This window comes from Haliotis asinina, chromosome 10 (assembly GCF_037392515.1).
Source record: "Haliotis asinina isolate JCU_RB_2024 chromosome 10, JCU_Hal_asi_v2, whole genome shotgun sequence".
NCBI classification, from domain to species: Eukaryota; Metazoa; Mollusca; class Gastropoda; order Lepetellida; family Haliotidae; genus Haliotis; species Haliotis asinina.
The window spans coordinates 25,664,037-25,687,347 of NC_090289.1; the positions used below are offsets into that span (position 1 = coordinate 25,664,037).

The following is a 23,311-nucleotide window of genomic DNA, read 5'->3' on the forward strand; positions in this document are numbered from 1 at the left end:
TACATCAACAGCTAACTACCGCCTGTGTGTATTCGCTTGCGTAAAGGTTCACGGCTTCGGTAGACTTTACATCAACAGCTAACTACCGCCTGTGTGTAATCGCTTGCGTAAAGGTTCACGGCTTCGGAAACTAAGGAAAAGCACGTCTCCTTTGTTAGGGAGTTCCATCTTAGTGGAAAGGCAGATTAAGAATGTTCCTAGACAAACGCCTAATCCTGGATAAGATTTAATTTTGACAGAAACGAAAGAACGAGAAAAGTGTCTCAGCATGGTGCGAGATTCAAAACGTGATGGAAATCTAGAATTTCATAATTTAGGTTGTTTGCGTTGCAGCAACAGTGGGATGGGCAAGGAAATAACGTGGTTCAGGGATTGTGAAGACAGGCTAAAATGACCATTGCGATGGCTCTTGTCGTGTGTTGTTCTTGTCCCAAATAGTTGTTTTCTGTTTGTTCATGCCATCAACTATTATTTTTCACTCTTAATCGGCTGCTTTATATACCATAGTTATGTGCTGTTAAAATCAATGGTTCATTTGCCTCGCGAGCCAGTGGTCATACTTTCAAACACTCGTTGTTTACACTCAAATATTGTCAGACCACGGCGATGTTTTACATTTATGGGAAACGTCAGCTCCTTTTGTCGTGATGAAGACGGACGTTGTTCATTGTGGCTTACAACAATATTCCCTTTCCTATTCTTTCGAATCTTTCTGACTGTTGCCCATGGATAGTCTGCATTGATACAGAAAACTGTGATTTTAAGTGGCAGGGGGCAATGTCCGACTATCGACCACAGTTTTAGATAATATCTTTTACAGGCATGAAACTATTCAGAAGCCCGTAATAAAGGCGCCATTTCTGTTGGCGCAAATGCCATTAACTCGTTCACAAATACCCATCTTGCCGGTCGTAAATGCGCTCGCACTACTGGGCTGGGTTTTCTGAATTAAATCAAATCACCATATTACATCCTCGCAGCGAATAGTTAAAAAATCCTGATGCGGTGTGAAATAATATTCACTCAGTCACTCAGACTGCATCGAGCACGTTATACGAATGGGTTACGAGGTAGGCACACATGTATATAATATCCACATAGAGTTTAAGAAATTGTTACTTGCGGTATTTTGTTTTGTCAACACCAGTTTAACGAGCGTCGCCTTTCATGAGGCATTATAATTTCCTATTTTTTACCTTTTAACTTGCTTAACGCACGTGTTACACGTGTCTACGGTTGTGGTTGAAACGTTAGATTGAGACCACCTCCGTGGTGTAGTCGTTAGAGCTTGTCCCTGCAGAACGGAAAGTCGTGGGCTCGATCCCCGGCCGCATTAAAGTATAGTACATGACCGTCGCTGACTGATACTCGGCATCACTGGATACAACAAGGACTGGTCAGCTCGGACTAAGCATAATGTAGCTGCGTGATGCATTCATCATAAATTGCAACACGGTGTCTTAGCACTAAAAAAACAGCTTAAATCTGGACTAGAGTACGCCATCACATTCATAAGCATGTATGCGGTATATCAGCGGGATATTCTAAATGCGACGTTAAATTCCATTTCACCTCACCACACCCAGGTCCCGAGGTAGAATAGGCCTTCAGCAACCCATGCTTGCCATAAGAGGCGACTCAGCTTGTCGTAAGAGGCGACTGACGGGATCGGGTGGTCAGGTTCGCTGGCTTGGTTGACACATGTCATCGGTTCCCAATTACGCAGATAGATGCTCATGTTGTTGGGCACTGGATTGTCTGATCCAGACTCGATTATTTACAGACCGCCGCCATATAGCTGGAATATTGCTGAGTGCGGCGTAAAACTAAACTCATTCACTCACTCACCCTCACCTCACCCAAAGTAATCATCGTTAAACCATTTCAGTGTCTATCCCCGCCCGTAGCGTGATACAGCTGATATATCTGAAAAAGGACGTTAAACACATTCTCTCACTGAAAAGTGTTCTGAATTGTCGACACTCCTCGCCTACAGGGGTCAGACTCATTGAGCCGGGTGAGAAGTCTCGATGATTTGCTTGACTGCGTGATATCACAGCCAGACTGCATGGGTCGTTGCCCATAATATCAATAACTATGATTGTTTTGCCTCGTCAGACTTTATTCGACATTATTTGGCAGCCGTCGACACAAAACTGGACTCTTAGCACATCGATAGTCACGCATGCATCGATAGTGATTATGTCTACATATCGCGACTGCCCTATCGCAGCGTCGGGAGGTGGGTTAGCCTAATGTTTAAAGCGTTCGCTCGTTACCCGGGTTCGATTCCTCACATGGGTACAATGTGTGAAGTCCATTTCTGGAGTCTCCCGCCGTGGTACTGCTGGAATATTACTGAAAGGCAAACTTACGCACCATCCATACGTCGCGGTGTTAAAATGGCATAGGCGTAGCAAAACGACGGTCTAATTGAGTGTGGCGTAAAACAGGAAAGTGCATCCAAACCGACCACAACCACACCGACACATAACTATTAACAACCTGTCAAACACAAAAAAGATTTTAATTATGATGCCGTTTTCAAAATCAATATATTTTACCACGTACAAGATATACGGGGAACTGCCTTTACATTTACGGGAACGTGTGTTGATTTTACGAATGCTTCATTACAGCCGCGACGACTTCAGGTCTTGTCTTTTCTGTTTTAAAAACGAAAGAGCTAGTTTGAAAGTACGCTGATCATCGCCTTGAAAGGTTTGTCTTTTTCATCATGGTGTGGAACGAAGTGCTCTGGAGAGATTTGCCAGATATTCATACATCCATGTTCTCAAGACCCGTAATAATATCCGGGTTAGAATCAGCAACCTGTCCTAAAGTGCGACTAACGGAATCGGACAAATTGTTTTGAGTTTCATCTCTCATAAGGGCGGTGGGGTAGCCAAATAGTTAAATCTTGGTTCGACTCCCAACAGCTCATGTCCGGTGTTCCCCGCCGTGATATTACTGGAATATTGCTAAAAGCGGCGAGAACCCATATTTATTTCCTGGCAGTCTAAAGCCGGTGTACAACCACACTTTCGCACTTACCCATAGAGTGCATACTTAAACATACATTCGGCTAAATACAATCGGCGCATCACTTTTATTTGTGGGCATAACAATTTTGACTCGTCCCGATCATAACTTTGTCCACTATAAGAATTTGTGTCAGAACGAGTGTGACTGAACCTACAACTCATTGACACGTGCTTAACGTCCCAAGATGTATTTCTGAGAGAAAAAAAAATAAATAAAAGTGTGTTTCTCCCTCGTCACATTTTTCTATCAATTTTTTTTTAAAAGTCCTACCGATCTCGTCACTTTCAGAAGATTAAAATGTGGTTAAAAGTTTGTTTCTTTATCGATTTGTAGGACGAGTTGTCTCAAGAGGGTGTCATGCGAGAGGTCACTTATTTTGTACATAAATTTTATTGGGCGTCTAAAAAAATCTAAAAAGTCACTTCCACCAGCCATATATATTTTAAGCAGCCCCTAAAGCAATAACGATGACATCTCATGCGCAATAACAAGGATTAACATTTAGCTCATTCGACCATCAATCCAATAGTTTCGGTGGGCAACAGTCCAACTCTTCTTTGGCAGCAAGTATTGGGTCTCCACCAGACAATGCATTATTTACTTAGTATATTGACTGCGGAGAACCACGGATACAGCCAAGATAACACTAGCAATAGGATAAATCCACAAAGTCACACAGCTTGACCAAAAGCAGTCTGGGTAATGAAACAGAATCCACCCTATCCTATGTCATTAAAATCACCCACTGAACAAAACCATTTTCCTTCAACAAGGCTTCCCTGAAACCAGTCCATATTTGGCGTTGCTCCGATCTTCCACTGAATGTCTATCAGGATCAGGCTTACAACGGGTTTGCTAAGTAAATATTGCTGTAGAAGAGAAAAGAAGTAGTGTACATATTCATTGAATGTTTTGAATCCTACTCCATAGAGCTGGAATATTGCCAAGTGCATAAAACTAAACTCACTCACTTTAAATGCTTCTTTAGCGTATCTCTTATCTTTCATGTCTTGCTTTGAAACAAGAAAGTACAAGGGAAACCACATGTTTTCGCTTGTATTGACAAGGTTTCAAACCACTATATCATGAAAACACATCTTTCAATATGGTTTAGTCAGTCTACCTTTATTTTCATGAAACATTGTAACTGTCAAGTTTAATGAAGCAACATAATGAATTACTATGGCCCAAAGCAAAATGTCCACCAGTATATATGATAGAATAAAGTTTATTGATTCATATTTCACACATACAATGAGGGTAACAACACAAGGTTACAAACGCTGGACAATGGAACAGTTCAGACATGCTGACTACTCTCTATTATGACATAAAAAGGTACCAATTGATCACACTGTAATATACAAAAGCAATCATTTGCTTCAGTAAGAATTTATGATTTAGTCATCTTTTGTTAGTAAATGACACTTCAGATATCTTCCAAACGTATGCAATCAAAAATGTCTGCTTAACACGAGTTAGTTATTTCCCAACAATGAAGCCATAACAAAGCTGTTGTACCATGTTGTGCTAGAACTCAGTAACACATAAGTGAAGTTCACCATGATAAATAACATTGCAATAATACATTACATAATCTTGAGAAATATAGTAAGCAACAAATTTGGATCACAAAAATAATCACAACTGGCTGTCACATCTTGATACAAAACAAAGAAAACAGAAAGAAAGAAAAAAACGTAACAAATTTAAATTTTGATGCATACTACACCAAACAGATGCAAAAAATGAACAAACAGATTTGGAGAAAAAATCAGTCATAAAAGCTAGAAGGGGTAACTAACAGTAACTACTCAAGAGCAACTGCATGGAATGAAAATGTTTGTTTAATAACATACTGGATCACCCGAATACATAACCAAAACTGTAGACTGGCAACTTGAATAGGACTAATTTCTTTATTTGCGTAACATAGACATACACTGAGTGTTCACATAAAATATACCTATGGTGTACAATGTTATAAGAATTTGCAGATCACTGACCTGTGCAGTTATGTTTTCCAGCTTCCAAATCAAATTACGTTGATAAAAACATTCACTTTTTCATGATGAAGATAGGGTTAAATTATTGCAACAACGTTTACATGGATGAAGAACTCCATTACCCTTGACAAGATGATGTAAACACACAAGTGGACTGGACAAGAGTTGCCTTATTGGATTCACAAAAAAATAATATCAGAGTCCAGTGAATCAGTCCAAATGCAATCAGTGCAATATACAAAAAGGACAAGGCATGTCTACTGAGAGAGTACTTGTTAAAGGTGCATATGTTCATTAAGTCTTTGAAGGACTGCTGTATCAAAAAGATTACATGAATTGAGAAGCTTCTGAGTAAATGCTAGAAATAACTCATAGGTACACTTCCAATGGTGGGTTGTATTAAACACTTCCAGTCTAATCACCTTGCCTATTTCTGTTGGAACTGGCTTACTTATTCTACATGGCTAGCTTTTGAAATGTACCTTGAAATACTGTTCCTGATAGTACTTCTCTGATAAATATTGATTTCTCCTTTAACATTTTCATTAAAAAACTATATTGTACATTAAGAAAGAGAAAAGAATAAAAAACAAATAGGTGTGTCCTTTCAAGAGTCTCCACATTAAACACACAAGATGTGATTCTGTGTCTTCAATCACGGAAATTAGTTTCTCTCCTTTTTCTTGTTCCCCTCCTGAAATTAAAAAACAATCAGTTGAAAAATCAGTTGAAGTTATAGCTATTTGAAAACAGATGTCATACAACAAAATTGTCTGAATAACTCTTGTGTCCTATCTCAGAAGCTGTTCACTGTTTGTTTCTGTCCAAATTCAAACAACCCTTATCAACTTTCAACTTCTTATCATTTGCAGTGAGTGAGTCATGTAGCACACCACATACATCTGGTGTTCCATAATCCACCCAACTTGAACCAGGTGTTACAGTCATTGTATGCCAACTCATGCACACTATGACCCACTATGGTGAGTTTGAAGTGATTCAGACCTGGTATCCTAACCTGAACATTATACCATGATGGAGTTAGTGCTACTGCATATTACCATTGATAAGCCCACAACCTAACCTGATTCTTTCAAAATCAGGATCAAAATGGTATGTTTCGTACATAAGCTGACCCACCACAGTGGGGTCCAAATCTCATCCAACTCAAACCACAACACAAGTGTTCTGTGTTATTCACAGAAATCACAAGCATGCTGCATCTACTCAAGCCCTGAAATGTAGTTAACAGAAAATGGACAAGTATGCATATTTTGTTTCGCTAAAGGTCATATGTACTGCACAATCTTGCATGCTTATTTCACTTCATTCCGTGCGCATACAACTCCCTCTTACCATGTTGTGATTATACCTTTTATTTACATTTATAGAGCCAAAACTGTGAGTGAAATTACAGAATGCTATGATATATTTCTCTCGGTAAAATAATAGTTTAAGATACTATACTTTACCGATCACTGAATAAGAATTCATCCCATAACATTACCGGGTATGTTTCAACTAGATTGCTAGGAGATGTGTGCACAGCTAATTGTTATTTCTCGCTTGACAAATATCCACAGTAGTCTAAATCCCTGCATATGATCCAATGACTAGCAAAACCAACAAGAACCAAAAAGGTAAATAATCTTGTCTTGTGATGTTTAATTGCAAATTTTACGTCTGACTGACAAGGTTGTTTTCTCGTGTTCATTTAAACAAAATGATACAATGTCATTTTTCATAAATGGTCACCAGAAAAAAAGTTTGATGAAAGTGTTACCAGTAGATAAGCTGATCCCCTCTTTTGGTTGCTTTTGGGGGGTTTTCAAAATTGTGGCTTATCTACGGTACTTCGTGGCTTAATAAAGCACACTTTATTCCAACTATTAACGATGTCAGCATGTCAATGAGCCAGGAGTCTTCCTTCAGGATATAGACATTTTACAAGAATCACACAAGCATGATCAAGTCAGGGATTCTACATATCTGTGGACAACTCTCATCCCTTTAGGTATCAGCATTTAGTCCTTGTGAATAAGTAATCTCATTTGTGTCCTTTCTCACAACAAACATAGGGTATTGTTGGCCTAGTGTTCCCCATAATCGTAACTGATCACAAAAAACGTAGGGCAGCTTTGAAGAGTATTCACTGCATGACAGCTTAATTTGTGACAAAGCCAAACATGATGTAATTCTGTGAAATTTACGTTGCTGAAATGCTGGAGCAAGGGAAGATTGCTGTCAAACCAAGTAACTTCATCGGGCAGACAACCAAGGTCATACATTGCCAAGGGGGTGCAACTCTGTACAGCTAATCACAGATACTAGGCCAACTTCATAGCCATCCAAGCCCCCATGCAAAGAGGTTTGGTGGCTGTTGATTTGAGTTCCTGTAAATGTCTGCTCACCTTTTTGGAGAGGATGATAAGGAGTCTGCGGAAAACCTGGATGAAGTCCAAGAACAGATCAACACTGTGCCTGCAATCATATAAACGTAAGAGTGAGTGAGTGAGTTGGGTTTTACGACACTTTTAGGAATAATCCAACAATATCATGGTGGTATCTGGAAAAATGGGCTTCACACACTGTCCACATGTGGGGAATCGAACCCAAGTCTTCGGCGTGACGAATAAACTCTTTAACCTCTAGACTACCTCTTCACCCCTACAAATGGAAGAATGAACATGACATATACCTGCTTTGACATGTTGTCAACCTAAAAGTGACATCAATTAAAGTATAGCCCATAGGTCTATCACCAGTCACAATGGGTAAAACCAGGAAACTATAGCTCCCTTAGGGAAATATGCATCTTTTAATCTTCTAATCAAGCCCTTTGCACTTAACAACACAAAGTCCTTGAATCATAGGGACCTACCAGATGTAGTCATCATCTCCACGGCGACGCTTCTCAATGATGAGTTGTGTGTCGTACAGGATGAAGGCACAGAAGATGGCCAGGCCAAGGTACAGATTTACCTGAAGACAAACAGTGACGAGATATATATCTTTTACCTGAAGACAAACAGTGACATGACACATAATGTATGTGTTTATCAAGCTTTTAGTTTCAAAACTCATTTTCTATTGAACAGACGAAGATGAAGTTTAATAAACTTTAACAAAATGTACAAAACTGAAATTTGTATATTTCTAAAGTGTTCATATGCATGATTATCATTCACTTCCCTCACAACAGTATATATAGTCTGGTTCATAATTATTGAGAATTTTTCTTCTTACTTTGAGCTATCCTAACACCTCAACTGATTCACTGATACTTAAAACTAAGTAATGGTATAAGGGAGGTAACTCATCTTGGCCTACTGAGTATAGTACAATTAGAGTTACCTCCCCTGAATTTGTAGCAGACGTCATTTTCCTCAGCACTGTCAACAATGTCTACTGAAGATAAAAGAAGGTTGATTTTTGAGTTGTGTAATCAAGGAATTGATGATGTAAATACATTGGCAGAGAGGACAGGAACTCCTCTTTCTACTGTGTATAGGATTAGGAAGAATTTGAAAGAGGGAAAGGATTTGGGGCACCAGAAAGGAGCAGGGAGACCCAGAAAATTGGACTTCTCAGATCGCGTCCGGCTGGGAATTTTAGCGTCTAAAAAGCAAAGGGCAAGCATCTCCAACATCAGGTATGAAATGATAGAATGGGGATCAACAGTTGTATCAAAATGTACAGTTAGAAGAAATTTGATTGATCTTGGATGGGAGAAAAAGACTGGAATTCCTTCTCCTCTCATGAAACAAGAACATAAAGACAGGCGTGTTGAGTGGTGTTTGGCACATGAAAACTTTGACTGGGAAAATGTGATTTTTACTGATGAAAGCTCAATATGGGTATATCCCAATAATGTGAAAATATGGACAAAGTCTGCGTCAGCACCGTTGTATCGACGACCTAAATACAGCCCAAAGTTTCATGTATGGGGAGGGATATCCTTATTAGGAACGACCCCGCTGTGTGTGTTTGAGGGAAATCTGACAAGTCAACGCTACACTAACATATTAGATAATTTTCTCCTTCCAAGTGCACATGTGTTTTAAGGAAATGACTGGATTTTGCAGCAAGATAATGATCCTAAACACACCGCAAAACATGCCAAGCAGTGGTTTCAGGAGAAAAATGTGACTGCATTACCATTTCCTGCATATAGTCCTGACTTAAATCCCATTGAGAACATTTGGGGGATGATGAAGGAATGTGTGAATCAAAAGGGGTTGACAAAAATTGAAGACATGAAGAGAGAAGTGGTCCGATACTGGGACAGCATAACTCACGAGACACTAACCTCTCTGATAGGAAGTATGCCTACCCGTGTTAGACTGTGCCGTGAAGCTCAAGGAGACTTGATAAAATATTAAATTGTTACCTACACAACATGAAAAGGTCAGTTCACTTTCACAATACATTAAATTTTATCTGATTTGTTCTCGTTTAATAATATGAAATGCTTTAGCTATTCTCAATAATTTTGAACCATACTGTATATATAATCCAGAGAGTAACATTTTGAAACTCAAAAAAATTATCACTAAGCCTCCAAGACATATACTGACAAATTATCACTAAGCCTCCAAGACATATACTGACAAATTATCACAAAGCCTCCAAGACATATACTGACAAATTATAACTGAGCCTACAAGACATATACTGACAAATTATCACTGAGCCTACAAGACATATACTGACAAATTATCACTGAGCCTCCAAGACATATACTGACAAATTATCACTAAGCCTACAAGACATATACTGACAAATTATCACTAAGCCTACAAGACATATACTGACAAATTATCACTGAGCCTCCAAGACATATACTGACAAATTATCACTGAGCCTACAAGACATATACTGACAAATTATCACTAAGCCTACAAGACATATACTGACAAATTATCACTGAGCCTACAAGACATATACTGACAAATTATCACTGAGCCTACAAGACATATACTGACAAATTATCACTGAGCCTCCAAGACATATACTGACAAATTATCACTGAGCCTACAAGACATATACTGACAAATTATCACTAAGCCTACAAGACATATACTGACAAGAAGACAAAGTCATAATATCCCCTGCAATGGCAAAGTATTCTTCATGAGTATGTCTCCTGGTTATGATTATAGTATGTCAGTGTTTTGGTGTGCACATGGCAGAGATGAAGGAGAGTATTGTAAGGTTTTCAGTTCTGCTGATGAAAAGAACAATATCATCAAAGTCAGTTGAGGTCAAACTTGTTGCCATTGAAAACACAAAAAAATACATTTCATACACTGGTGTAATCCCCAAAAGGCACGTCTAGAAGTGAGTGAGTGAGTTTAGCTTTACGCCGCACTCAGCAATATTCCAGCTATATGGCTGGAAATAATCGAGTCTGGACCACACAATCCAGTGATCAACAACATGAGCATCGATCAGCACAATTGAGAACCGATGACATATGTCAACCAAGTCAGCAATCCTGTTAGTTGCCTCTTACGGCAAGCATAGTTGCCTTTTATGGCAAGCATGGGTTGCTGAAGGCCTCTTCTACCCCGGGACCTTCGCGGGTCGCACGTCTAGGAACCATGGTGAACATGGCAAACATGTGTACCTCTCAAATGTTTGAGAGATCTGCTCCGGACAAGATGACATCCTAAAAGCCACAGCCTAAGTCATGTTTCCATGGAAAATGGAAAAAATAAAATTCACATGTGGCTCTGATCCCCAAACTGGCACACCTAGGGATCATGCTTGATAAGCGTACCAAGTTTGGTAAAGCCAACATGGAATGTTCAGAAGATGCTCACAGTCAAAACCATAGTCATGTTTCCATGGTCTAACCCCTAAAAAGGATCACGCTTGATATGAGTACAAAGTTTGATGAAGCCAGCATGTACAGTTTGGAAGATCTGCTTCAGACAAGATGACATCCACATCACCTGTCATAGTCACAGCCTCAGTCATGTTTCCATGGAAACCGCACATCTACAGATCATGCTTGACATGTGTAACAAGTCTGGTTAAGCTATCACAAATGGTTTTGGAACTAGCTTCGGACAAAGTATGCAGACAAAGGGACACATGGTATGGCATACGGAACTTCTTTCTATATCCTACTTGCGAGGGATAGAAAACTGAAATGACGTCTGTACATTCTGTGTTTCAATGTATATCTCCCATGAGCTTTGCTCACCTACCTCATACAGCATGGTAGAGCCAAAGAAGATGTTGGCAAACCCAAGCATTAACATCCAGGACAGGGCAGACATTAGGAATCCTGGAACACCATGGATATTAATTAAGTACATCATTGAATAGTATTGACATTGATCAAGATTGTGTGATTAACTACATCCAATATCTGAAGTCATTTAGTTTGCTCACCCCTCTAACACCGAGAAGTCCATTTCACTGCCGGAATTACTATACAGGTCAGTTCCTTAAATATTATTGTGGAGAAAAACTTAGATGCACAGTCTTGCATCTCCATTTAACATAGTGCTAGGTCTGTGATTTGCTTTGTGGAATGAGGGAAATATTGAGTGAGTGAGTGAGTGAATGTAGTTTTACGCCTCACTAAGCAATCTTCCAGCTGTATGGTGGTGGTTTGAAGGTAATGCAGTCTGGACCAGACAATCCAGTGATCAAATGCATAAGCATCAATCTATGCAACTGGGATACGATGACATGTGTCAGCCAAATCAGTGAGGCTGACCACCCGAACCCGTTAGTCGCCTCTTATGACAAGCATTGGTTACTGAAGATCAACTCGGATCTTCACGAGCTGGGAAATATTGAGATCACCGAGTCATGGAATCAGTGTCACTCAAAACGGAGAGTCACTAGGTAGCAAAGCCAGGCCTTTCAGGTTCCATATATATTTTTAACTCCCATTTGTCGGTTCATGAAATAGTCTGATTAGTGCACCCACCTCCCATGTAGAGGAATGTCCTGTCCCGTGCATTGTAGAGAGAAGCCAGAGTGAAACTGATGAAGACCACGAACGTTCCCATCAGAGCCGTTGGTATGATGCTGAGGGCAGGAAAAGACAACTCTGTCAACATCGTGTACTGGATAACAAGGTTTGAGTGTAGTGGAATTGACTGTAATTGATTAATTAAACAGGCCCACTTGTGGGGTTGATATGTAACAGCAGGTACAAGTAGTTCACCGGTACGGTTATACATGCTTTACTTATCTAATGTGTTAGAAATTAATCTTTCAACCTTGACCAAGCAGGCTTTAAACAAGGTAGCATAAATTTTCTTCTAGTTGCATTGTCTTCATTCAACACAAATCAACAATTATTTCATAATTGAACCCATTCTTCAATTTCATTACCATTATGGTTCTGTATGCCACCAGTGACATGACAAGCATGCCTGATTACTGTTTAATGCTGTAGCCAGAAATACTCAAGTTCAACTATGTGACATCAATTTAGTCGAGAGTGGAATCACCAGTGATGGGCACTGTCAGATGTGACAGACAATCAGAATGGAGAGGTGCAGTAAGCCAATATCACTTACATTATCCCATTCAGCACATCTAGTGCTTCAGAGGCACGAGTGACTTACCTTGGCTCAATTGAAATAACCATGTCAAGAAGGGGACCCAGGGACATTCCTGCCAACAACAACGAGCAATAATACCTGAAGTTTCCAGCGAGCGAGCGAGTGAATGAGTGAGTAAGTGCCACACTTTGCAATATTCCAGCTATATGAAATGGTCTCTAAATAAGGGAGTAAGGACTAGACAATCAGCAAGTTTGACCACCCAATCCTGTTAGTCGCCTCTTATGACAAGCATGGGTTTATTTATATGGGTTGAAGTTTAAAGACAATGAATCAGTTCATCAGCTTTCAGCTCTATTTAACTGCTCATAAATCCCATAATCAATGCAAAAGTGGAAGTGAGTTCAGCATAATATGTTAAGTGCTACTTTGATGAGTCTTTCAGTGAAAGGTTGTCAGCTTAAATGCAGAAAGTAAGTCTGAGGTGATGGAGGACTTAGATGCTTAGAATTCTGGAGATACCCAAGAGCACTGCTTACAATATATCACTGACAAGTCTAGAAAACAATATCTACAGAGAGAACAATTTTCAGCAAACAAGGATTGGTAAATGATCAAAATGTCCATACTGATGATATGATAGAGCGAGTAAATGATAGAGCGAGTGGCTTAAAATTGAATGTCACACCAGCAATAATTTAACCAATATTGTAACTTCCAGTTTGTGGGACCTAAATGGATTGAAATTCTCAACGTGACATTTGAAAATATGTATCTCAATATCAACTGAAATTTACCTGAGCAGAATGTGAAGCCAGTGAAAATGGCCAGCCTCTTGGGTTGGCTCTCTTTGTCATGCTTGGAGAAAGCCAGCCACAGCATCAAACCAATGGAGCCCAGTGTTGTCAGCAGGCCAGCCTGTCAGGAGACACAGCATTGAACATAAATCAGTACACAAAAGTCAGAAGTTGGTCACAACCCAAACATTATTATTAATAAGGTCCAAACACGCTGTCTATTTAAATACCACAGTAGCAACAAAAAAACTGAAGATACCCCTTACATATTCTAATGATTCAATGTTCCCCATCAGTACAATCAGTGTGGTGCTAAAAAGTAATATCAATCATTGACAATACATGTGCTAATCATGTAAACATCTCTCCGTGTCAGAATGGGGTTGGTGGGGTAACTTAATCATTGTGTGATGGTTAGAGATGGTTCGCGCCAAAGACCTGAATTTGAATCCCCACTTGTGTACAATGTGTGCAGCCCAAATCTGGTGTCCAGGTCGTGATACTGCTGGAAGTTGGTAAAACTATACTCACTCGCTACCTGAGAATGACAACCAGTATTCATCATACACTATTAAACTCATTAAGCCCTTTGGTTCTGATCATGACAATAATGGTCCTGATCAGAACAAGGACAGGATTGTGCCACAGAAAACGGCCTTCAAAGGAATGAAGCTCATACTCGTAATATGTCACATGCTTGATGATTACTTCTGACAAAATAGTTGTTTGTTTGGTTTGTTGTTTAACGCTCAGCAATGTTCCAGTCACATGGCTTCAGTCTGTAAACCCAGTAATCCAGTGAATGACTGCGTGAGTAGTATTAGTAACCTACGCAACCAGGATACAAACTGTGTGAACCAAATCAGCAAGCATGACCTCTGGATCTCATTAATCAGTTCTTATGACGAGCATGGATTATTGAGCATGCTGAGTGAGTGAATGAGGAAGGTTTTCCACCACTTTTAGCAATATTCCAGAAATATGATGGCAGGGTTCACCTGTAATGTGCTTCACACATCGTTACCATGTGGGGAATCAAACCTGACAAGTGGATGCTTTAACCACAAGGATACCCCACTACCTCCATATTGGTTACTGAAGAGCAATTCTAACTTGAATCTTCACAGATCTCCAAGAAATGAAGATTTACAAGTAGAGCATCCAAAACCATTAGAACTGAACTACCGTACACAAGCAAACAAAACACTGGAAGCTGTCTAAACCGGCACTCACAGGGACTGAAGAAATAATTCTGTTTAGGCATTGCGCTGAAACCATGAAAACTGAACTTCTGTACACAAGCAAAGAACAATACAGTGGAAGCTGTCTAAACCTGCACTCACTGGAACTGAAGAAATAATACGGTTTAGACAATGTGCCGGATTGTAGAGCTGATGATAAATGTACAAGCAACAGACAGGACTGAGATTTTATGCTTGTGTTGACAACTTGTCAAATTGGACAAATGTCGGTTTTGACAGCTTCCTGCAACATACCCTGTTTCACATTGTAAAAATGAAAAAAACTGTAACAGTACACTCTTGGTAGAGTTGGTGAGATTTAAATTTTAAAGGTCACATGCAACGCAAAACATAACTTTGCAGATTCTGACACCTATCGGTATGTACTTGCCAAAACAAATCATCAAAAATGCCAATTTAACACAATGAAAATAGCCAGTGAAATCAGTGTGCCAGAAATCACACGATTTACTAATTTTCCCCAAGGGATGAGGAAAAAGTGGTTTCAACAAATATACTGTGCTGCACTCATAATGCATGTGCAGTAAATAGCTTCGCAGAACTTGAAAAAGTATGCCTGCTCAGAGTATGAGGCTGTGTCCGGTTTAGGGACATCTATAGTATAAACCTGCCTTCCTGTCTGCTAATCACAATGTGCAATGCACAACTTCAATCACTGACTACATGCAATTTCAAATTAACACCTATCAGGCTTATAAACCATAAACAAAGAGCCAGTTATTGAGTTAAGCACATTGGTAAATGAACTAGTGGCCCATGAAAAAGCTTTGTTACACTTGAGTGCACAACCAACGGCTCTGACTGCGTTTAGTATCACTGCTGCTTCGTTTCGAGGCAGGTAAACCCGAGTGCAAAATATTGCACTTTTGATTTGCGATTATATCCTTATATCCTTATATATATCATGAACAAGTGATACTGTATTTTAATTATATTTGATTTTTTGGTTGCATGTGGCCTTTAACATATCATTCTGAAACCTAACAAGATGCAGTGATGCACTCCAGAATGTACAATGAATATGTAACTGCTTAAAGAAGAGATATACATATGTAATAGTACTAATACCCATACAGGCAGGATAAAGTATCATATTTTGTGTTGAATAATGATAATGGAAACTGCATTATTGATGACATACCTGCATGAGACCTGTAAACAGGTGTATGTATGCTCCGACAGCAGCTGAGATCATCCCGATTGCCAGAGAGCTGTACACATTCTTGAGATGTGTCTGGACATAACCCTCCCTGAAACACAGCCACATGATCACCATCACCTCAGAATCAGCATTATCAGTGTATAACCTATGTTATATTTGGGATTACATGTTCTTAGATAAGTACAAATTCTTGTACTGTTTTCAGTCCCATATTGGACTCGAACCCACACCCTTAGAGTCAGGCTCCTAATTGCTAGCACACAAAGTTTTGACTACCAGTGCTCCAACTTTCATTTCTGCAGAAGTTGCAGTAGCTGAGTGGGCTAGGCAGCTGACTTTTACTGTTAATTAGGTGCCTGACTCTGAGGGTGTGGTTTAAGTCCGGTATGGATGGGTCTCAACTCAAAAAGGTACTAGAATTTGTACTTTACTAAGAAAGTGTAATGTAACGGTAACCCTGTTTTTCTGGGCATTATCATGTGCAGAAGCCTGAGGTCTTTCATTAACTGCCCGACGAAGGAGGGCAGTTGAAAACACAGGGAAGCATTTACTGCCAACAACAAACGACGGAGGTCACTGACACACATTTTTACAAATATAGACACGTCATAGAACAACATAGATGACGTCACTATTACGAGTGACGATATTCGACCATGACCTTTGCCCATACTACCAGCCGCCATTGTTTTCAGTGATGAACAACGTTAGACTTCAAGTCGATATTTTCATTGCTGTATGTTGTCATTTATGGTAAAATTGATATGGTTGGCACAGGTAGGAAAGTGCATAATGGCACAGGTACATGTGACGAATGTGAGTCAAATATATGGTCAAAAATGAACCCTTGTTCAAACGAGCCGTAGGGGATTGAACTTCAACAGCTGAGCTACTTATGACGTCACCTAACAACAGGTTTGATAATGGCCCATCATCAAGCATTTTGCGGGCATTATCAAGTTACAGTGGCATGCTCATTTCTGATAACATGCAGGCCTTTTTATGATAATTCTGTCCATTTTAGCTATAATCCCAGATATAACGTTACATTGGACTGCTTTCTAAATGTCATTGTGTAATCTTTATCAGTGTATACTGGATACCATCCTGTTACCACCACAATTATGACCATTCAGTTAATACTCATAGTTTCTCTACATCTCACTTAACAGACATTCATTCCATATCAGTTACCTCACGGACAGTTTTATCTTAATTTCTTTATCTTCCATTGTTTAGGTGGAGACTTACTAAACCAACCAACTAAACCAAAAAAAAATAAAGATTTCTTCAAAAGTTTGACCACTGCTTTAGAAACACCCCAATGTGTCCTTTTTCTCCATTAAAGTGCCAATCCTACTGAAGATAACAGAAAATTTTTTCAAAAACAAATACAAATTTAATCCTGATCTTTCATCATGTCCATTTAAGATTTAGTATAAGTTTTCACAAACAATTCCCCAAACAATTTCAAACAAATTTTTAATACTCTTTCATGGTATTCCCGTGGACCCTAAAAAACAAAATGTAATTGTTTGTTTATTTTAGGGTTGTTATAAGGACCACAACCTTAAATACTTCATTTTTGATACTATCATTGCTTGTTAAGAAAATAACAAACAGTATTGTTGACCATGGATGCCAAATCACTTCGGCACCAGATTAAATAGATTCAATACTGCTTGTGTTCAACTTTTTAGTTGGTGAAAGTGGGAGGGACTGACATTAGATCTGATTTGAATGTAAGATTACATTTACTTGAAACTAAATGAATGATATCTGTTACAAATTTTCACTGGCCATGCTGGTAAAAGTAATATCAATATCGATATTGTAAAAAAACAATATCAGTAAATTAGACCACCATTTCAATGTCAGGTGGCAACCTGGCTACGTCAGTGGTCATGGTAGATAGATAAGACTTATTTTTCTGAGAGATTAACTTGATAGGCGCACCATCTACCACGTCCACTTGTCTGGCTGGAGATATGAGCTGACATTATTATTGAAAAACCATATGAAAATTTTAAATGGTGAGAGTTCTTCCTGTACCCCTAATCCCAACTAGTATTGATTAACTGATATACACCAGAATTACTAACAACACCTAATACAACAAATAGCTGAGGACTTACAAAAAACAACTAAAAGTCCAAAACTTAAGTCCAATAATTAGGGCTGAACCACTTAGTGTTACCTCTGTTGATCTGCGGGAGAATGAATACGGGGGAACTGAAAGAACTCTTTCCTATGACATCCCCGGATGCGGACAGCGCCATCAATTTCGCCAATATGTTGTTGTTAATGTTATTTTTGTAGGAAACACTTAATAGCTTTTTTGTGAAACACATGAATATATCACATATCTAAAATGTGGGTTAGTGATGGTCTTCAGGCACTTATGTTTGTACCCCTTGAAGACATGGGTTAGTGTTGGTCCCTCAGGAACCTATGCCTGTTCCTCAGGAAAGTCTGGGTTAGTGCTGGTCTTCAGGAACACAATCTTGACCCCTGTGGAAGTGGTTTGAACAAAATTCATTCCTAAACAGCTTACAGATAACCTTCTCTGTTAAAACAGATCAGCTTTGTTTTTCAAAATGTCATCTATATCAGAATACTCTTGTTCATGGTCAAATCATTTGAGTGTCATTATTCTTTTGCATCCTTTAGCAGGTGTAAGAAATAAGTGATTTACATGGATTATGCTCACAGGTTTGTTGATAATTTTCAGCGATGGGTTAACTTCCTTGCTTCCTTCCATACCTCTAAAGGTTAGTTGCATAAAACTTTAAATCATATTAAAGATAAAAAAAGTATGATTTTGTCTTACATCATCGAAACCCCCTGACATTGGGATATGCATACTCATAACAATAATTACAGCATACTGTTCAATTACAGATTTACAATGTTATCAGACAAAACAATCCAGCGGTCTTGGCTGGAACTATCTTACTATTTAATACTGAATCTCTATACTGCATCCATGAATATTCACTATGAAGTAAAGTACAGTATTAAAGCATGCTAAATACATCAACACGTCATGTTTTTTGTACTACGGACTTCTCTACTTTCGTTCTGTGTACATCAAGTGTGTTAGGAAACGATACTGTATTGTGCAGTGGTTGATACGCCACTGTGTGAATATGATTATATAATCATAGGTATTCCTTTTATGTCAAAAGTCAAAGTCAATCGGCACTTTACAAAATCTATATAGATTTCCTTCCAGACTGTTCAGGAAGCTAGGTGTAAATCTGACCTCGTCCAACTGTTCCACACTAATAATTGTCTAATTTTCAAATGAAGCCATATAACAGGGTTGTCCTTGCAAACTTTGATGTTTTGTGTAATCTACCTTTGAACCCTTACAATAGTTATAATTCACAGTAATACTTACAAATGGTCAAATTTGAAGAGATGAGCTGGAAGAAATTCGTTCCTCGTCGCCATTTTTGATAACTGATTGCAGTCAACTCCCCCTAGCGGAGCTTCACATGGAGAGAGTTATTTCCCCCTGAGGGTGTGTCACAAGGTCAACGTGTCTGAATGCCATTTGATCACTGTGCTTTGACGTATTCTCTTCTTGCATCAGAAAGGGTGACACACAGCAGCGTCATATCCTATTCACATATCACATATCACATAGCGAATAGTGAATTTAAAATTTAACCCAAATATCTAATGAATACATTGCTTCGGTTCCCATAACAACGAGAGAAATCCCAAGTCCCTTTATTACCAGGGAGACAATCTAATTTCCCATAGTCATTGTTGATGGAAACATTTTTCTTTTTTCAATGACAAAGTTCTTTCCATTTTTAGAATGATACAATGACACATTTACCCTCTATGAACAAATATTGAAAACATGCGCATTAAACTCGCTTTATAAACTCACTCAGTTCATAACCAACTGTTGTGTTGTATCAAAGACCACTCGGTGGTAGATTTATATTTTGTAGTCATGTTGAGTTGTTTAGTAAATATAATTACAATAATTTAGTGATGGCGGTAAAAGAATACGAACAGGAGGAATAGAGGAAGAAATTCAAATCGGGATAACCTGCAAACGATGATACAGAATAATATCGAAAAATAGTCATTGTGCGTGTCAAAATCCACAGGTTTACACATATCAATTAAATGCATATAAATGTGCATATTATTGAATTGTACACACTATAAAAAAAACTTTATTTTGACAAATAAAAACCCCAGGTATATACTGATAGGTGGTCACTGATATACTCTTTATGTTGAGCATCATCAGCACTACTCTCTCTGCCTGTCAATCAAGCATTGTGCCAAATAGTTTCCAAATGGTTCTAGGTGGTCGGGCTAGCTACGCCTGGAGGTTACTAACCTACAAAATAATTCTGCAAATCTGTAATCTACGTTACAACCTGATCAATATTACCCTCTGTTAACGCTGTTGAGTTAAGCATTTTATCTTTGGGATATTGCTTCTTCTTGTCGCCTGCTTTTGCGTAAATAACTGTACAAGATTAACGGTACAAGATAACGTTATGTGCGAGAGTGTTAACTTGATCAAGTTATTACTATGGTGCTAACAAACCAGACGGATTGGAGAGGAGGTTACAATTAATGTTTTCTTAAAGAAACACAACTTGAGAATTGAGGACTGAACTTTGTGAATGACATTTCCTTTCAATGTGTTATGCAGTCATCATGAAAAAATACGTAGATTACAACGATCATGTAGATTAGTGTTGCATGAGAAGTGTTAGTGCTTCAGGAACCCATGCTTGTCCCCTGTGAAGATCTGGCTTAGTGCTGGTCCTTCATGAACCTATGTTTGTACCCTGTGAAGATATGGACTACAGCTGGTCCTTCAGGGACCGATGCTTGTCTCCCGTGAAGAAATGGGTTAGTGATGGTCTTCAGGCACTCATGTTTGTATCCCTTGAAGATATGTGTTAGTGCTGGTCCCTCAGGAACCTATGCCTGTTCCTCAGGAAAGTGCTGGTAAGTGCTGGTCTTCAGGAACACAATCTTGACCCCTGTGGTTGTGGTTCGAACAAAACTCGTTCCTAAACAGCATACAGACAACCTTCTCTGTTAAAACAGATCAGCTTTGTTTTTTAAAATGTCATCTATATCAGAATATTCTTGTTCATGGTCAAATCATTTGAGTGTCATTATTCTTTTGCATCCTTTAGCAGGTGTAAGAAATAAGTGATTTACATGGATTATGCTCACAGGTTTGTTGATAATTTTCAACGAGAGGTAAACTTCCTTGCTTCCTTCCAAATTAATCTAAATTGGAGTAAATGTAGCAGTAACTAGAGCTGTAACTTTAGTTGCAACAGTATACACACATGATATTAGGGCCCCAAATTGTGTCTTCAGAAAATACGTCATCAACCAAAAGTACAGCACTTCTGAGATTTTGTCATAATTATGTTGTTATACCCAGGGCAGGTATTAGATATTCTTCAGTATTTCCATGTGTCTCCATATTGCAATGGACAGATATAGAAGAAACAGTTTTATCTATCTATTGTACTCTTTTTAAGCATTTTGCCCGCAGTGTCCAACTGCGAGACGTGAGAGAACAACCCCATCACGTCTTTAACGACAACGAATTTTATGACTAGATTTTAAAGACGTCCCAAGAGAGTACATATGTGAACCGGTAGTACCTGTATCCAACAGATGCTGCCATTTTCTTACGTACAGATTTCGATGAAACATTTTCAAAGTCTTTAGGTTTGATTGAAATTTGTTGGCAGAGTTGCTGGGAGATGATCCACCGTTTGTTGGACTATTGGGTGATGATCAATGGTTGGGGGAACTACCGGGTGTTGATCGATAGTTGGTAGAAGTACTGTGTGATGATGGACAGTTGGTGGACCGTACGGGTGATGGTCGACATTTGGTGGACTACCGGGTAATGATCAGTAGTTGGTGGGAGTAACGGTTGATGAGCGGTGTATGGTGGAACTACTGGTTGATGATCGATTATACAAACACAAACATTCAGACATATACACATGCATGTAAATACCCACACAGACACATATGTGCGCGCACACACACACACACACTTACATACATGTACATATACATGCACACACATATTTACGTATGTGCACATGTACATACGCATACACATTGATCTCGTTGTTATGAAACCGAAGAACAGATGAAAGTAACCCAAGTCTCCCCACTCTGCCGATTTCCACAAGTTTAAACGTTTAAGATGATATTAATTTGTAAAAATATAAATTATATAAATATTTTCAAAATCTTTAAGGCTTGGTTGAAATTTAAATAAATGAACTTCAGGAATTGTAGTCCGGATCTAATTCCTGTTTTCTAACGTGCTGTGAAATAATAAAAAAATGTCGCATGTAATGCGAGATTTCATGTTTAAAGTTATATCTAAGTTTAATATTCGATGCCACCTCTAGATCTATTTGTACCAGCTTCCTCGGGTTCTTTAAATGCTGTCTTTGTTACGCTATACAGAATTATGCATTATAATATACAATTATTGTGCTAGGAATACGCCAGGTTCCTCCATCTCAATACTTACGATACATTTTGTGCGTGAAAAGTTATTTTTATCTTAATTGTTTATAGTAATTATGAAACAATTGTATCATGATTTTGTAAACATCATCATTTTCTAGTTGTCAGCTTGTCGGAAAATGGTCTTGTCAATATCAGTGTTGATGTGTATCAGGTGGTGTTATGGTGTTCAGATGTTAAAAAAAATACAAATAACAATAATAATAATCTTAAATCAAAAGGTTTCATCACACAAAGACATAATTATGTTAATGCAAAATATGTTTTCAAGTTAAACCCGGGATGGTGGGGCAACTTTGTGGTTAACGCGTTTTCTTCTCATACCAAAAGCACGGATTCCAGATTTCGATCGCAGACATGGGTACAATGTGTGAAGCTTCTCTCTGGTGTCCCCTGAAGTATTATAACTGGAATAATGCTAAAATCGGCTACAACTACACTCAGTCACCAACAAGCTGCATTTTTAAAATTAAATTCTCAGCTCCATAGAGTATGTTGGGGTATGGGCGTCTACGATGTCGCAACTTACCGTGTAAAGTTATATCCCTTGAACACACCAGGAGCCTATAATGGTGAGTTCAAATCAGTGTTGGTGGAGTGCGGTAGCCTCGTGTTTTAAAGCGTAAGCTTTACAATGTGTCAATCTCATTTCAGGTAGTACTAAAACAGTGGAAAACTAAGTTCATTCATCCACTCAGATTTGTATTTTCCTTGATCACGTTTGTAGGTTTATTAGCTCCATGAGCTAAATAGTGAACAACTGACACGCCAACCAGTTAGGGCGTTCCTGTCACAATACCCACTAGTACACGACTGGTATACTCTTCCAACTGTCACAATACCCGCTAGTATACAACTGGTATACTCTTCCAACTGTCACAATACCCGCTAGTATACAACTGGTATACTCTTCCAACTGTCACAATACCCGCTAGTATACAACTGG

At 38.8% G+C, this 23,311-nt stretch overlaps 1 protein-coding gene across 1 annotated transcript; it reads right to left on the bottom strand.

Moving 5' to 3' along the window:
- Positions 1-4,257: 4,257 nt before the first annotated feature.
- Positions 4,258-19,321, bottom strand: LOC137298093 (probable Bax inhibitor 1). Its single transcript, XM_067830168.1, has 9 exons — positions 19,208-19,321; positions 15,784-15,892; positions 13,381-13,501; positions 12,647-12,695; positions 12,001-12,101; positions 11,267-11,346; positions 7,933-8,033; positions 7,463-7,532; positions 4,258-5,745 (listed from the first exon to the last, which is right to left on the bottom strand). Exons 1-9 carry the CDS (start codon positions 19,258-19,260, stop codon positions 5,716-5,718), a joined length of 714 nt encoding a protein of 237 aa, XP_067686269.1. The 5' UTR covers positions 19,261-19,321; the 3' UTR covers positions 4,258-5,715.
- Positions 19,322-23,311: the final 3,990 nt, after the last annotated feature.